Source organism: Aptenodytes patagonicus, chromosome 3, assembly GCF_965638725.1.
Source record: "Aptenodytes patagonicus chromosome 3, bAptPat1.pri.cur, whole genome shotgun sequence".
In the NCBI taxonomy this organism is placed as follows: Eukaryota; Metazoa; Chordata; class Aves; order Sphenisciformes; family Spheniscidae; genus Aptenodytes; species Aptenodytes patagonicus.
The window spans coordinates 62,823,375-62,839,421 of record NC_134951.1 but is presented as its reverse complement, the minus strand read 5'-3'; the positions used below and the strand labels follow the sequence as shown (position 1 = coordinate 62,839,421).

General features: G+C 40.2%; 1 protein-coding gene across 2 annotated transcripts in view; it reads left to right on the top strand.

The window, feature by feature from the left end:
- Window positions 1–16,047, top strand: part of MTCL3 (MTCL family member 3) — a 39,411-nt gene that overhangs the window by 22,777 nt on the left and 587 nt on the right. Inside the window, exons 4-6 of one of the 2 annotated variants that reach the window (XM_076333564.1) lie at window positions 6,060–6,131; window positions 6,756–7,922; window positions 9,226–9,561. In XM_076333564.1, coding sequence (XP_076189679.1) covers window positions 6,060–6,131; window positions 6,756–7,922; window positions 9,226–9,336 — 1,350 coding nt within the window. In that variant the 3' untranslated portion in view covers window positions 9,337–9,561. Of the gene's footprint in view, window positions 1–6,059; window positions 6,132–6,755; window positions 7,932–9,225; window positions 9,562–16,047 lie in introns of both variants that reach the window. The other variant, XM_076333563.1, reaches the window with a different exon arrangement.

The following is a 16,047-nucleotide window of genomic DNA, read 5'->3' as shown; positions in this document are numbered from 1 at the left end:
CATATCCATGTCTGTGTGATTATTGCTATTGTTATGTGGTGGTGTTTTGAACTATGTTGACATACTGACTGTCATACTGGCAGTCCCAGATAAAGACTGGGACAGTGCATTGTACTAGGCATGTGCAAACCCTGACAAAAAGGCTGACTCTCTGCTCCCAAAAAAGACAAATAGCTGAGTTGACAAATAAACAGCAGCTTAGGAAGCCCTAGGAAATAGGTTTAACTAGCATCACTATGCAACAGAATACCTTATTCCTGCACTTTCACTGCAAAATATTCACGGTGTTCTGAGAGTTGCTTTTGCATTTCAGCATTAGGGAGCCGAGTGTAAGCTGACTGTGATTTCTGCATCCATAATGAGGCCTAGTTGGATAGTGCTGGGGAACTAAGCACGTCTAGCTCTTCCATCTTTTGAAAGGTTCAAACGGCAGGAGACCTTTTCCTCTTCAGAGAAGTTGCTCCCACTATTTTATGATATCCTGGTGGATGAAGAAGTGTGTAATCACAGAAAGCAAAGTGTCAGAGTTTGGCCAGCTATTTGACCAGGCCATATGGAGAGCTTTGAAAAGGCAGCTTTCATCTTCTACTGCTCAGGATTTTTTTCAAATAAGAAAAAGAAGGAAGCAAATGTAATGGAAGCATAAATGCGCTGCTTCATTTTATGCATTGCAAAGAATGCTTTTACCTAGTTATACTACAGAGTTATCATCATTTGCTCTAGCAATGTGGTTTTGGTTCAAAATGCAAGAGGTTTCTCTAGGTAAAGTGCAAATGTTGTGTATCTTTTTCTCTCCTATTTTTTTCTCATTTAATTGGCAGATGAACAATGGTAAAGGATCTGAAAATGATAACTGAAATAACTCCTAAATAAATGCAAATGAAATAATACAAATATTGGAGGGCAGCTCCTCTTTTCTTTTCCACAATATGAAGACATTCAAAAGACTACATAAGAACTATTTCTCTCCCCATGGTGAATTAGTAAAGATTGCTTTCATTTTGTATCGTTCCTCAGCAGTGTTTTCAAATGTGCCAGTTGTAATATGAAGAGAGCATTGCTAGAGCTAGTAGGGATATGCTTAGTGTTTGCTTCATGGACAGGGGTGCTGTGCTTCTTTGCGTTTCACTTATCCCCTGCTTTTTCTTTCCTGCCTTAATTTTGCAAGCAAGTAGAATACTGAAATACTCAGGATTCCTCCTGCCCTTAAAGGCGGGTGGAAGGAGTAATCGGTTGTATCATTCTATGTACTTGTGCCAATGACAGACAAAGGCAGTGTCTTGAGTTTGTTGCTAGCAAATTGCATTGATAGAGTTGCAGAATAAGGGAGACATTTTAAAAACAAAGATTTTTTTTTGAGGAGAATATGCATTTTCAATTTGCCAACATGGATAGTGTCCATTTAGTTTTTACTACATGTTCTAATACATTGAATTAGAGTCGGTGGCAGTAAACTAAAACATCTGTCTTGCGTCTGTTTTGATCCAGCTCCATGAGCTACCCAACCGTATTGACTGAAGGGAAAATGCGGAGAGTCTTAAAGCAAATTTCCATTTCCCTGGTCATAGTCACTCTGTGTCAGACAGAGGCAAGTTTGTGCAGCCCAAAAGTCGTTCAATATTCAGTGACTTTTCAAGACTGTAAAGATGGTGTTAGGTTTGCTCTGATTTTTGAAAGCTCTGCAGACCTGCCACAGCAGTTGGGAGGCAGCTAACCATAACCGTGTACTGTACAGTTGTGTGCAGATGAGAAGGTTGGGTTGCAGCTATGGAGATTCAAGAAGCTGCAGACCCTTTGCCTTAGCCTGCTCTGTGAGGTGGGATAAGGGCTGTTATGGGGGCTCTGTGCACCCATAAATCCCTTTATGTGTCAGGAATGCCTCCTGTGGTTGCCTACATTGATTTTTAGATCATATACCCCCAGATCAGGCTTGAAATAATCAAACCTAAGCATCTTGAAAAACCTTGGTATGTTTTGCTTAGGGCTTCTTTCTTAATTGCTGAGAGATTTACTGTAGCTTAGGATCAGGTAGCGAGAATTTGAGTTCGTTTTACAGCTTTCCTACTCAGTGGAGTGTGATGCTATTATTTCTGCATTGTGTTACTCTCAGAGTAGATTTCAAGTCTTTTACACCTGAGAAGCACTGAGCATCACAGGTGATGTTAGGACTGCACATTTGGCTTGCAGTTCAGGGCTGGCAAGAGAAGAATTATACCATCTGGTCTTGAGAAGTGCTTAGCATCTCCAGCAAGACATTGGATAAAGTCCAGTGAAGGTCACTGGAGAATTGATGCTGCTGAACATCACAACAGAATTGCCCGTTGCATGTGATCTGGCATGCGTATAATACGAACACTATCTGTGGTCTTATCTAGACTGTGGAAGCTTCTCAGCATTGCCAGAACACACATGCAGCCCCCACGTGTGCTGCTACAGTGAATGCTAGAATAGTCAGGTCAAACCCAGTTTTACCTCCTAGTCTTTCAGAGGTAAGCAGAGATTATACAATATAATGATACATGCCCCAGTTGCTGGTCTTATTTTCCCCAGTGCTGTTGAAATATTTAATTAGTACTGGAGCATTTTAGCAAACTCCCCATTGTAGAAACGGTATTATATGCATTTTTTGCTTATTCTTTTCTCCTGCAGATGGGTAACCTGATTCAAGGTTATTAAAACCGTAACGCTGTCTGGTAAGCATTACTGATCAGATAGTGCAAAAGCAGTCTTATGTTTCTTACTTTACCTTTGTCCTTTTTCAACTCATAATCATTAAATGGAGTGAACTGAATATGATTTTTAAAATTACATGGAAGAAAAATTACCTGAGCCCCCAAATTATCCTTCACAACAAACTCTCAAAACCAATTCTAGAATACGAGGGGCAGATTTTTTTGCTACAGCAGAGGTGGCTTTTACTGGCACTACAGTATGCTTTGTGGTACATTGTGACATGGGAAAAGGATCAACAAGTGGCGAATTATATTAAAAGGTGATCTAACACAAAAATTTTTGAACAAACAGATTTTGTACATGAAGGTGGCTGAATCACTCGCTCGCCCTGTCTAACATTTGTTAGTATGTCAAAACAAGCAACATGCAGACAGTTTTAATAGTGTCCAGTCTCAGGGATAATATGAAGATTCACTTGTGGGAGTCTGGATTGCTATTTTGCCATGTTTATTTGAACTTTTTTTCCTTTTCCCATTTTGCTTTGATGAATTTCTTTTCATTAGCAGCAATAAATTGTTTAATGTTGAAAATTGGACTGGAAGAGTGGACTAGTACAAGGCTTGAGAGAAATGATAGAAAGAGTAGCCACTGTAAATTGTGAAAGGTACCTCTGAAAAAACTCTCAAAAATTTATTGTTTATAGCAGGATATACTGCTTGATATGTGGCATTCTTTGTTTAGTATGAGTATTGCCTCAGTGCCCTAACATGATGTTACGGGGCACTGTGATTTTGCAGATGTCATCTGTCAGCTGAGATGTACAAGTGAGATCTTAACCTCTAGTGATCAGAAATTGTCTCATGGTGTTTTTCACAAGAAAAGAGATCATACCAATTCCAGCCGGGCCTAATCCACTTACCCAAATCATCCTGCTAATTGAATCGTGCATGTTCTTCATTGCTTTCTGCTATAAAACTTTATTGCTAAACACCACCATTTCATTGGTGAATAATACAAACTCTGTGGATGGTTTGTTGTAATTCAAGTAAAGTAGAATAGAAAGTAGTGCCTAGTCATTACATAGCCACAACTATTGTTGTAATGAAAATGTTGCTATCCTGACTACCAAAAGGAACACAAAAGATATAGAAAGGAGAAAAACAGATTTTTCGTTTTATGTCAAAACTAGAAAAATACTTTTTGCTTTCTGTAGTTTCTCTTTTTTTTTGTCATGGGAAACTTTTTCATATATCTCTTATCTTCTGAAAAGTTGTAGGGTACACAAGAAGTTGCAGCTCAGCATTTCAGAACTTCATTATATCTAGAGAGATGCTGAGCTCGGCAGGGTGAATAGAGGGCATTTAGGTAACCAAGCAGAAATATAGTTTAACTATCCCTTAGTTATTTTATCAGTGGGTGGTATTGGCAAGAATCTGGGTTTTTTCAAAGTGATAATACATAGTGGTATAATTAATGGTAATACAGAGGAGGAAGCTGCTCCTCTGAAAGTTTAATGCTTTATAAATTTGCCAATTCAAAAAGAAAAACAACAAAAAACCCTCCACATGCATATACCATTTCTGCAATAGGATAACTGATGGGTGACCCTGGAGAAGAATCATTTTGTTTGTAGACGGGATCCTAAAGTTGTTGGCTTTATATTTAAAGGGAAAAAGTGAGTTAATTTAACTATTTTTTATGTCTTTTCTGGATTCCTTTAGAAGCCTGTGATTCACAGCTATCTAGCTATCACAGCTTTGATTGGTTTTATTGTTTTATCTACTGAGAGCATTCAATGTTTCTGCAAGAGACATAAAAATTTTAATTCTGGTTCTTGGTGGAACCATCTGTGAATTTTAGTTCTGATTCTGAATCCGAGGTCGTTTTTCTTAATTCTTGCATAACTCTATAGTAAATTTGAGCAAAAAGCCTCATAAGAAATCATGTCTTGTGGTTGCTCAGATTTATGTGTGGGTCATTTCTATGGTGTTGACTTTTCCTTTGGAGCGAGCAGTTCACGAGCGTAGTGTTTATTATGGGGATGATCTGCAGAAGAAAGAGAACAATTTGTACCAGCAGGCAAATAGTGCATAGGATTGTTGTGTACAGCATACTCACCCACTGTACTCTGTTCCTTGAGGATTATGAACATATTTTAATTCCCACTGTGTGGAACTGGATGGCTTTTAGATACAGCTGGATTCTCTCCTGGCTGGTGCAGGGAAATGCATGTTTCTCAGCAGCACAAAGGATCCTTCTACCAGAGAATAATCTCAGAGGGAGATGGTGGTTGTATCACTGCCCTGCCTCAGGGCCTACATTTTACCTGGGGAACATCATAAAAACTGGGAACAGCTGCAAGTGGGATGTTATGTATTAACATATTCTCTCACTCATTTTCCTCTCTCCTGCTGTTTTCTTGGTGATCTGTATTGGGTGTTGACAGCGGGATGGTTGCAGTTGCTTTCCACTGCTACCGCTTGCCCACTAACGAACTTCCTACTGTCAGCAATTACGAGATTTTTGCTGGGTACGCTAGTAGGCTTCGATTCCAGTCCATCCTGCTCTAAAAGCAGGAGTTTCTTTTCTACTCACTTTGGCTACATAGCAGATGAGAAGACACCAAAGAAGCTTGCTCATATGGTGGTGTATACCTGTGTTCATGCGGTGCTGTTCTTAAGCTAATATGCTTTGTTTCTCACTAGGACTTTGTAGTCCAAGCAGTTCTAAATTGTATTTACTTGAATATGTTCTGAAAACAGAACAAACCTAGTGACCAGATCTATGTGGGAGTCTGTCTGCACAGAGTTTGTCTACAGTGTACACCTACAGAGGTGTGACCGCAATACACTGCAAGCTTGAAGCCTGTGGGTGGGACACAGAGAAAGGTGTGCTTGTAGATGTGCACTCAAGTCAGCTGCCGGGATCTCAGTGACACTGTTTTATGTAGCTTGCCTACCACAAAGGCTAAGGCTACACGTCTGGCTAGATGCATCTTTAAGTGCCTTGGCCCCATTAGGGTTAACATCAAATAGACAAGCTGGGTTTCACTGCTTGCCTCAGCTTTCCCATCTGTAAGTTACCACTTGGGATACCTGCTTTCTTACCTCTCTTGTCATGTGTTAAACATTCGTTATGCACTAGTCTTAAAATGTGTTGAATAAAAAAGGTAACAGACTGCAGACTGATTAAACCAATACTTCCCTTGTATAACATTACTGTGTCATTTTTGGGCAGCTGTGTCTCTCCTCTGTATTTGGTATCTCAAGGATTACAAGAAATTAATTCCTTTATAGTTGCATTTGACTTGCTATGTTTTAAAAGTGACTGAATTATATACCTCTTTAGTGAAATATTCAGTGCATCTCATTTTGTTGTTTTTGCAGCAATCACTGAAAAGAAGAGGGAGCAAAGACCTACCAAAATCAGAAAAAAAGTCACAGCAGACACCAACAGAGGTATGTTGTAATAACAGTAGCCCGAATTCTCATGTGGAGGCTTCAGGAAATGATGTACATGATTTGTAGATTTGTACTTTGCTTGCTTGTTTGCTTTGCTCTTTGTTTTCCTGTATGCTGTGAAACGGAGAGCTCTTACCCCAGTTCTGCAGTCAGACAACACTATGTCAAGGACCACCTAAACAAACCGCTGGTGCTGCAACAGAACTCACCAGCTTTCATGTAGTCTATATTTTAGGCAAAATAAGTAAATGGGAGCACCAGTGAAAGAAGATTATAGGCCCTTTGTGTGCTGACTTCAGGATTTTTGAACACTGTAAAGTCTATTACAGTGTTGCAAGCCTAGAAAATCTAAGGATTTTTTACAAGCCCCCCCACCCCCACAATATATTTTCTGGGGACTGTGCAAACTTTGGTCGCAAGTAAAATAGTCTTTTCCCCTCTTTTAAGTATTTATTTCCCTCTCTTTAATTTATTGATCAGTTGAGAAATGATCGCAGGAAAATCTTTTAGTATCTCAAGCTATGTACCTGTGATTGTTAATCTTGTAATTTAAGACCGTCCACTGGAGGTCTCCTGTTTTACATCAAGTTTCTTCAAATACTACTTTTTCTTTTTTCTAAGGAGGACAATGAAGACCTGAAATGCCAGCTACAGTTTGTCAAAGAAGAAGCAGCCTTGATGAGGAAGAAAATGGCTAAGATTGATAAAGAGAAAGACAGATTTGAACATGAGCTGCAAAAATATAGATCGTTTTATGGGGATTTGGACAGTCCCTTGCCAAAAGGTGAAGCAGGTGGGCCACCTACCACAAGAGAAGCTGAACTCAAGCTTCGATTGAGACTTGTGGAGGAGGAAGCTAACATTCTTGGGAGGAAAATAGTGGAACTAGAAGTAGAAAATAGAGGACTGAAAGCAGAGCTTGATGACTTAAGAGGAGATGATTTCTCAGGGACCGCTAATCCGCTCCTGGGAGAGCAGAGTGAATCCCTGTCAGAATTACGACAGCATTTGCAGCTAGTAGAAGATGAAACAGAATTGCTGAGGAGAAATTTAGCTGATTTGGAAGAACAAAACAAGCGCATAACAGCTGAGCTGAACAAATACAAGTACAAGTCTGGGGCCCATGAGAGCTCTAGGCACCATGATAATGCCAAGACAGAAGCGTTACAGGAGGAGCTAAAAGCTGCACGAATGCAGATCAACGAGCTGAGTGGCAAAGTCATGCAACTCCAGTATGAGAACAGAGTCTTAATGTCCAACATGCAACGCTATGACTTGGCCTCTCATCTTGGGATCCGTGGCAGTCCCAGAGACAGTGATGCAGAAAGTGATGCAGGAAAAAAAGAGAGCGATGATGATTCCCGCCCCCCTCACCGCAAAAGGGAAGGCCCCATCGGTGGGGAAAGTGACTCCGAAGAGGTACGCAACATTCGGTGCCTGACACCCACAAGGTCTTTTTATCCGACACCATCTGGGTGGCAGAAAAGCTTCACTGACAGGCAGCAGATGAAGGACATTCGCTCTGAAGCTGAGCGGCTGGGCAAGACAATAGATCGTTTAATTTCTGACACGAGCACCATCATAACAGAGGCAAGAATTTATGTAGCTAACGGGGACCTCTTTGGACTGATGGATGAGGAAGACGATGGCAGCAGAATACGTGAGCATGAGCTTCTTTACCGGATCAACGCACAGATGAAGGCCTTCAGGAAAGAGCTCCAGGCTTTCATCGACAGACTCGAAGTTCCAAAGTCTTCGGATGATCGAAGTGCAGATGAACCTTTGTCAGTGAGTCAGGTAGACTTTTACTTATTACGGCCTACAGGTAAAAAGGCTCTGCCACGTCAATTAAGCTTCAAATTCGATGTATGGCACATGAAAAGTCTTTATTCTAGACAGTGGACAAAAATCGTTATTTCTTAAATTATTTTAAATCCTCATAAGGCCATATGAAACCTTGTTCTACCAATGGGGCTGTTTGTGAACAGTGAATAAGTCTGGTCTCCTGGAAATTAAAGGAATTATGCTCTAGGAGGTGGAAGATTTTACTCCTTTCTGGCTTTGCAACTGCATTTGCCAGAGTTGTGCCTTCATCGCCAGTAAAGGCAGTGCAGACAGCATTTTTGGCACATAAATGAACATGATGATTGTTTTCTTAGTGTTTGGGTTCCTGTTAAATGAATAAAAGGAAAATCTTACTAATTTTAAACAGGAGGAAACATTAAATTTCCAAAATTACAGAGATATGACAAACCACAGAGAAAAATAAACCATGCAAATCTACTTTACAGAGTCACAGAGCCACACGGTAGTGTGAATATTGGAATTGCTGTAACTGATTGTATCTTGTTGAAGGCCTTTGGGTCACTGCTTACATGCAGCAGTGACTAGCATCTTTTCTGTATTTCATTTTTATGCAGAATTGTTCCAGAGAGGTTTTGGGGAGCAAATTCCTTGCTGACTCAAGATCTTTTGCCATGAAAAATGAAAATTACATACCCTTATCTTATCATGCAATCCTATAGTTGGCAAATCTTGTTATTGCTCATGGTATTGTCGAATGTTTTAGTAAGTCTCTTGCTGTGTTAAATTTACCTTGTGCTGTCCTGCTAGTTTACAGTCAAAGTAGTTGCCAGGTGAAGCTGAAAGCTATTGTTTCTTACTCCTATGCTGACTAATTAGTCTTTTGTTTCCTTGTATCAGAAAGTCACAGACACAGTGAGTTTAAAGCTAATCAATTACTATACATGTATTGCATGAAATCAAACAGAAACGGCATTTAGCATGCTCACTTTCTGATCTAGCAATAGCTCTGAGCTTGTAGAGCTCCCATTAGCTTAAAGGCAGAGCACTGCATGGGCTTACACAAATTGAAAGCAAACTAATTAGTATTTTCTCTAAACAAATAACAGCAATAGTTGAATTGGACATTTCAGGGCTTGACCATGCAGAACTCCTACTGAAGTCAATGGGAGATGGGCACTTGGTCCCTCCACAAGCATAGTCTGGTTCACTATTTATTTTGTTGAAACTTTGGACTTGCTATTCCATTAATTGACTGTTCTCTTTGTCTTTGTATTTACTTTCCCAGATGTTCCAGCCTATCATTTTACTTATTCTCATCCTTGTATTATTTTCATCCCTTTCATACACAACAATATTTAAACTTGTCTTCCTTTTTACACTGTTTTTTGTACTGTAAGCCATTCATCATTTACTGTTCATTGTAGTATTATTTTCAGTTTGTTTATTTTGTCCACCCTCCAAGATAAGAAGTGCAAGAGACATAGTTTCTGTAATAGCCACTGCTGTAAAAACACTGAAGACTACTTGTTTGCCAAAACCAAAACAAAACCAAAAAAACTGAACAAACCATACCAAAAAGTCACCCAGTTGAATAGGAAACCCACTCACCACGGTGTTCCAGGTAAGCAAACAGAAAATGATATTTTTCTCTTCGTCTGGTTTTATCATTTTTGAAAAAAAAAAAATTCCTGAGTGACTGGAACCAATTTAATATTCATTAATTTGCACTAAATCAGAAGCAAAACAGAAATATGCAGAGTGGGTGTGAGGAGTCTGTTCCTTTCCTCTTACCACTCCCAGAAAAAGAATTTGTATTCTAGCCACATATGGATAGTAAAACCACATTCTATGTGTATTCTGCAATTGTATGTCACAGCTTGTATATATTTTGCATGATTGTGATGAAGATGTTTTTCAGCACTGCATTATATTATGTGGATTAGACACCACGGAAGGGACAAAATCAGAATGGTTGGTGTACAGAGCACTATATCTGGAACTGTGGCGGGGAGCTGGAGCCCCTGAGAATGAGATGCACGAGGAGGAGGTGTCAGAGTAGGCGAGGAGTCTTCTGAGAGATGTAGGCTGGCTGCGTTCTCTCTGTGCTCTAGAAAAACGGCCACACGACAGTCTGACTTGAACTGAAGAGCGTGATGCTAGTCACCTTGTCTGATGTCAAATATCTTTTCCTAACAACCTAGTTTATCAGATAACATTTTCCAGTCTGTAGCCGACAGGGCTCTGGATTCTCTCTCCAGGTTTCAGAACGAGTTTCGAATGAACATGGTAACTCTTGGCTTGCTGAATGACCCCCGTCTAACCATGCCGTTGGTAGCGAGCGACCGTAGGTGAGGGAAGCTTGTGTACATAGGTGTGCATCAATAGTCACTGAATATTCCTGTCTTGCCTATGAGAGGCTGCACTGAGAGCACAGGTGACTCATGATCTTTCTATTACACTGAACATAGGCAGTTCCTACAAACAGTAGATCTCCCACTATGAGGTGATCTCCCACCTCATCTGAAATGCCCAATGGAGCTCAGTTTTCTGTTTTATTCAGCCTATGTTGAAACTACTGAGTCCCACAAATGTGAATTCTCCAAAGGTGATCATTTACAAGTAAGTGTATTAATGAAATCTTTTTGTGTGGATGCCATGATAAAAAAATCTAGTAATAAATAGTGTTAATAAATAAAACAGCTGTTTTTTTCCTAGCTGGCAATAAGGATTCCCTTTGATTTATCATGCTAGCGCTCTGTCCACTTAACCCATTCCCCAGTGAGAACAGTTCATCTCCATGCCTGGGTTGTGCTCTGCTAGATGAAATAGTAAAGAGACACCGTTTTGATGTTTTTTCCCCCGTTTTTTCCCCTCAGAGGGAAGCAAAGTTTGGGTAATAAAATTTATTTTATGAGAACGAAAAAAATAGTAAACTCACAGTATTCAGTATTAAACGAAGCTTGTGTTTTTCTCCTTGTTTGTCTAGCTTTCCCTCAGCATACTCTGCAGGTGTAGTAACCTTGATCAGTGAAATCACTTAACCTTGATTTAATCCAAATACTTATTCCTACCAGGGGATGTTGTCGCCATTATTTATTTTGTAGTTAGCAAGATATGTCTAAAGGAAATGATAATCAATATATGTGAGATTAATAGCTAGCCTTGCCTGGTGTCCTGATTAAAGAGAAAGTCAGGCCCAAAGTAATTTTGAAGAGTTTCTAAGCTGCTCTACTTTATGCTCAGCTGCCTAAAAGTTAAGTTAAGTTCCACGTATTAGAAACTATTATGGCAAGATATGGTCAAGCATATCATCCTTTCACAGTGATTTTCTGTAACTGTAAAGACAGTTCTCAAATCACTGGGAAAAGGCCCTTTTGCTGCTTTTCTCTCAGCAACTGCTGTAAGAAATTTTTCAGCAACTGCTGAAATTCTTTTTTTTTTCCCCCATGGATTTGCAATTTGGACATTAAAAGTACAATAATTTGAGGCTTAAACTTGTCGTATCAAATCTTAGCACGACACTGACTTTTTGAGTTTCTTTTTGTTTTAGTGTCTCCCTTGGGGGAAGAAAAGATCATTTGGGTTTTGTTAAATGTTACTGGTCAATCCCATAAAAGAGAAAAAATCATACTTAAATCTGATCTGAAGTTCTGGGCTTTCAGATTTTAACCCACACTTGTTTATACCTTTCTCAGCCTTGTATATAATAAAGGTGAGCAGAGAGGGTTTGATTTACACTGAGTGTATCAGTAAGAGTACTACTGTAAAGTAGTAGGAAAGTTTAATACACTGAATTCATACATTGAATACATCTTGGAATTGATTGGGAAAGATCTGCTTCTTTCTCAGAAATCAGAAAAGGTGAGGATGACCCTCTTGAGAAAAGGTGGAGATAACCTCTGCACAGGACTGGCAATTATAACCCCATTGATTTCTCACAGTGTTTTTTCTTGCATATAGCTGGAGCTTTCCTCATCCTAATTCTGTCAGGCATCAACAAAGCAAATCAAAGCTGAGGTCTTTTGGGACATTTAGGGAGCTATTGCACAGGCTACAATCTGAAATTAAAGCATACTGAAGCCTACAAAATCATTTAGAAGCTCCCCACAGTCTTTGAATCTGTGATGAGCAAGGAGAATGGTGAGGACCCCTGCAAACCTCAGTACAGAGAAATCTCAGTGAGAAATGGCATGTGTTTTTCATGTCCTTTTGCATTCAGCTTTAAGGGAGTGATTGGAGCTGCTTATCTGTTTCGCACCAGATATTGCAGAGAAGTTCACAGCCCTTCATTTTTCACTATTTTAAAAGCTGCTGAGAAAGCTAATAGAATCAGTATGGACATCTATCCATAGCCAGAAGATAATATCTAGCCAAAGAAATCAGTGTTCTGTGTCTTGCTAAATTGAAATAATTTAGTCTCACAAAGAAATGCAATAATTGTACTTGCCAAGAAAGGAAACAGATTCTCCCCACTCAGATACTGGCCTGGTGGGCAAAGTCCACCTCACAGGAGAGTGAGTAAATGCAGCTGAACATGTCCACATCCTCTACCAGGAGTGCATGGGAGTCAGGCAGGGCAGAGCCAGACAGAACACTGCTGATTACGAGATTCTGTCTGCCGCATAGCATCTAATTCTGAAGAGCGATAATAATAAGAATATAAGATTTTCCTTTTATGTGCAACAAGCTAGATATGCCAGGTTACCTATCAGTTAAAATCTCACTTAAACCAATAGCGGTTCCCATTTTGGAATATTCTGGCGAAATATTAGTATTCTGGCAAAAATGTCATTGAATTGGAACGCCAAGATTGCTTTAATTTTACATTTCTCTGAAAGATTAAATTTCTGTTTCCTGTGTTCCCAGGGAGTTCATTCCATGTTCTTACAGAAAGAAGACATCTTGCATCTATAGATCTAATTCTGACATTTTTACACTTGTGCAAATTGGCAGTAACTCCAATGAATTTTTATGTCATTTAGAAAATAGATGCATTTCTTCCTTTAATGCAACCAGATCAATTCAATTAAATTTGTTTCCTATTTAGAGTTGGCTCTGAATGCCCTGACAATATACCTCTACAAATATTTTCTTTACCGTTCCTGAAAAATTCGCATGATACCAGAATGATCATCATCTCCAGGATCAGAGATATTTCTTTCAACCAAAAATATCCATGCCTGAAGCTCCAGTTAGAGATCGAATAATTGTCTGCTGACACATGTCACCAGTGCTTCAGAATCAAAACTAGAAGAGAGCAGGTGCTATAGTGCAGAAATATGCCTGGCAGTCGGAAAATAGAAAATTGCCAAAAACGTGGCTGTCTAAATATGTGTTATAAAAAGAGATGAACTGCACATGAACTTTGGGAGTTGTTTACAAAAACAAGCAGAGCTTTACGATATTAGATGCCCTTCCCCTTAATCACCCCAGAATTTGATAGGTGAGTAGGAGACTTCTAAAGGCATCAGTATCAGGGATGTAATTCCCATTGGCTTACATTTCTGTCTCTGATTTAATGCCAGGGGAAGTGATACTCAAACCCAACTTTTGCCATTACACATGCAGTTGCCTATGGAGAACATTACAGTGGCTCTATTTAAAGCAAACATCTAAAGTATCTGCCACGAATTTTCAATGTAACCTTGGAGAAGTGACGTGACATAACACTTTGTTGGCTCTATTTCTCCATTAAATTATATACTATTGCAAAAGTGCACAATAGTAAGAGGAGACAGAATTTGTATTCCCTTCTGCCCATTTCCTGATTTATATATCCACTCCTGAGACATATTTGCCATGATTATCAAGGTGTAAACCATTCAGGAATCTGATGTTGCGGTTGGTTTGATTACAGTGACAGCAGTGCTATTCTTCCTTCTTGTTACCAAGTTTATGTGGACACAGCAAAATGGGTGTGCCATGACCAAGCTAGTGCAGCAGAACTGAAGATGCTCTAAAATGATCTTCAGCGCAGACTATTAACCAGAATACATACTACCCTGAGTATATAATCAGATTATAGCCCATGCTGAAACTCATGCTCCTTTGTCTTCAGTCTTGCATGATGAAGAGAAATTTAGCAGAAGGCTTGTCTAAAATGCCCTTGCGCCTTTTTTGATGAGGTGCTGACTTTTAACATAAGCAGAGCTGATACCAGGTATGGACAAAGTACACTTTGCCTGTGGAAGCAGTGTGTTGGATGTAATAAACCTACAATAGCCTTCCTGCTTATTTTGCCTGTGCCAGAGGCCAGAAAGCCACATTTGCTGCTTTGTCTGCTGCTGCTGGGGGAGGGACGGTCGCTGTTGGGTAACTTTTTTTCCTCAAAAGCAGAAGTCACTACTGCTACACTCAAGGGTGTCTGGAGCAATGAGCCCAGGTTTTTAGAGCTCGCTTCATGTATTCTTTGTCCCAACTTTTCTCTGCCTTTCCCATATTAGGATGAGTTTAACATGGCCCTTTGACCTGTGAGTGGGGTCCAGCTCTTGTCTCCTAATGAGCCCCTCAGTCTCACACATTTCTAATTCCTCACACTGACAGAAATGTAGGATTTTGCCTGAGTGAAAACTCAATCCTGGGATTTAGTCCATTGTTTTCTTTAATTTTACTGTGTTTTACTTCAAAGAGTTCACATAACAAGACGAGGGGCATTGAGTTAACAATATTAAAGACACAAGAACAATATCCTATGCTGACAGACGGAGTCTGTCTTCATTTGCAGTGGTGCAGCTGTGCTGGCTTCAGGGAGGAGGCAGCGCTGTGGCACCCGGCCTCCAGCTGTGGGCTCAGTTCTGCTCCCAGGCACTCAGGCTTCACTCCCAGCCATGTCAGCTGGCGTGTTGGGACGTAACCTTTCAAAAGAAAGTCACGCTGTTGTTTTATGAACAGGGAATTTATAAATCCTTAGAATTTAGAGGCTGGGGATTTTCTTCAGGAACATTCAGTTGTGTACTTGGGCATCTTTGTTCAATTTTTAGACCATCTTTGAAATTTTCACAAATAGCCCAAGTCCCATTATTTATGTTACATGGGAGCAGAATAAACACCCCAGTAATATATTCACTGAGACTTACAGCTAGACCATATAAGGAGAAAAAATGTGTTTTCCCTGAAACCTGCTTTGGTATTTACTATAAAATGCACCCAGAGCTAAAATTTTTATGCTGTGCATGGATTTTATCATCACAGATGAAGCCTTATTGTTCTAAGGAGGAGAGTGCTGACTAAGCAAAGGGGGTGTGAATCCTCATATGGTGTCCATCGTCTCACTGATCCTCTTGTCATCAGCTGCTCTGCCCACAAAAATACACATCACTCCTGCTTAGTGCACTTGAAGACACCCATCTGATAGCAGAATTTGTCAGGAGTTTTATGCTGCATGAGTCAAGTACTTTGTGGCCCTTCTCCAGGTACACGTGGGGACAAATGTTCCCTGAAATGTGAATTTTCTGACTATGGGTGGTCTCAATCACTGTCCACAGACACATCCAAACACAAGTACCCGGCAGGGCAGTGGTATGTGCGTGAAGCTTCTGCCTGGGGGTCTCTCTCAGTGTGCCAAATGAAAGCAATTTAACACACAGTGCAACAGGAGACTTACTGTGGTGGGCAGAGATGCAAGGAGCGAGCTGAGCTCCTCGTGCCTGCAGCTCAGCAGGGGGAGCAGCTAAATTTCACTACACTGGCTTCAGGGACTCCCGTGGACTTTCACTTGCTGGATCATTTTTGTCACATACGCTCCCTTCCCTCACCCCATGCCGACACTTGCTATGGGCACTCCCAGTGCTTTAAATCCAGGCCGAAGTGTTTTTGGACCTTCCTTGCTAGCCTTACGCCAGGGATGAATTTCCCTGCGCAAGGGAGATTCTCCATCCAATTTCAAGTGCTTTGCTTTGCTGAGACACAAAGTATCTTAACAGACTGGAGAATCTGATCCAGAAACCTTGTAAAGTAGCAGGAATATTTGGGTATATCCCAAAGAAACCATTATCACCATTCCCAGAATGCAAGACAGTAGGATTACACGGTGCCCAATAATTCTGCACTTCATAAGTGATAGCATATTTAGAATACAGAAAAAGATTTTAGGGAGGAGTGGTTTGCT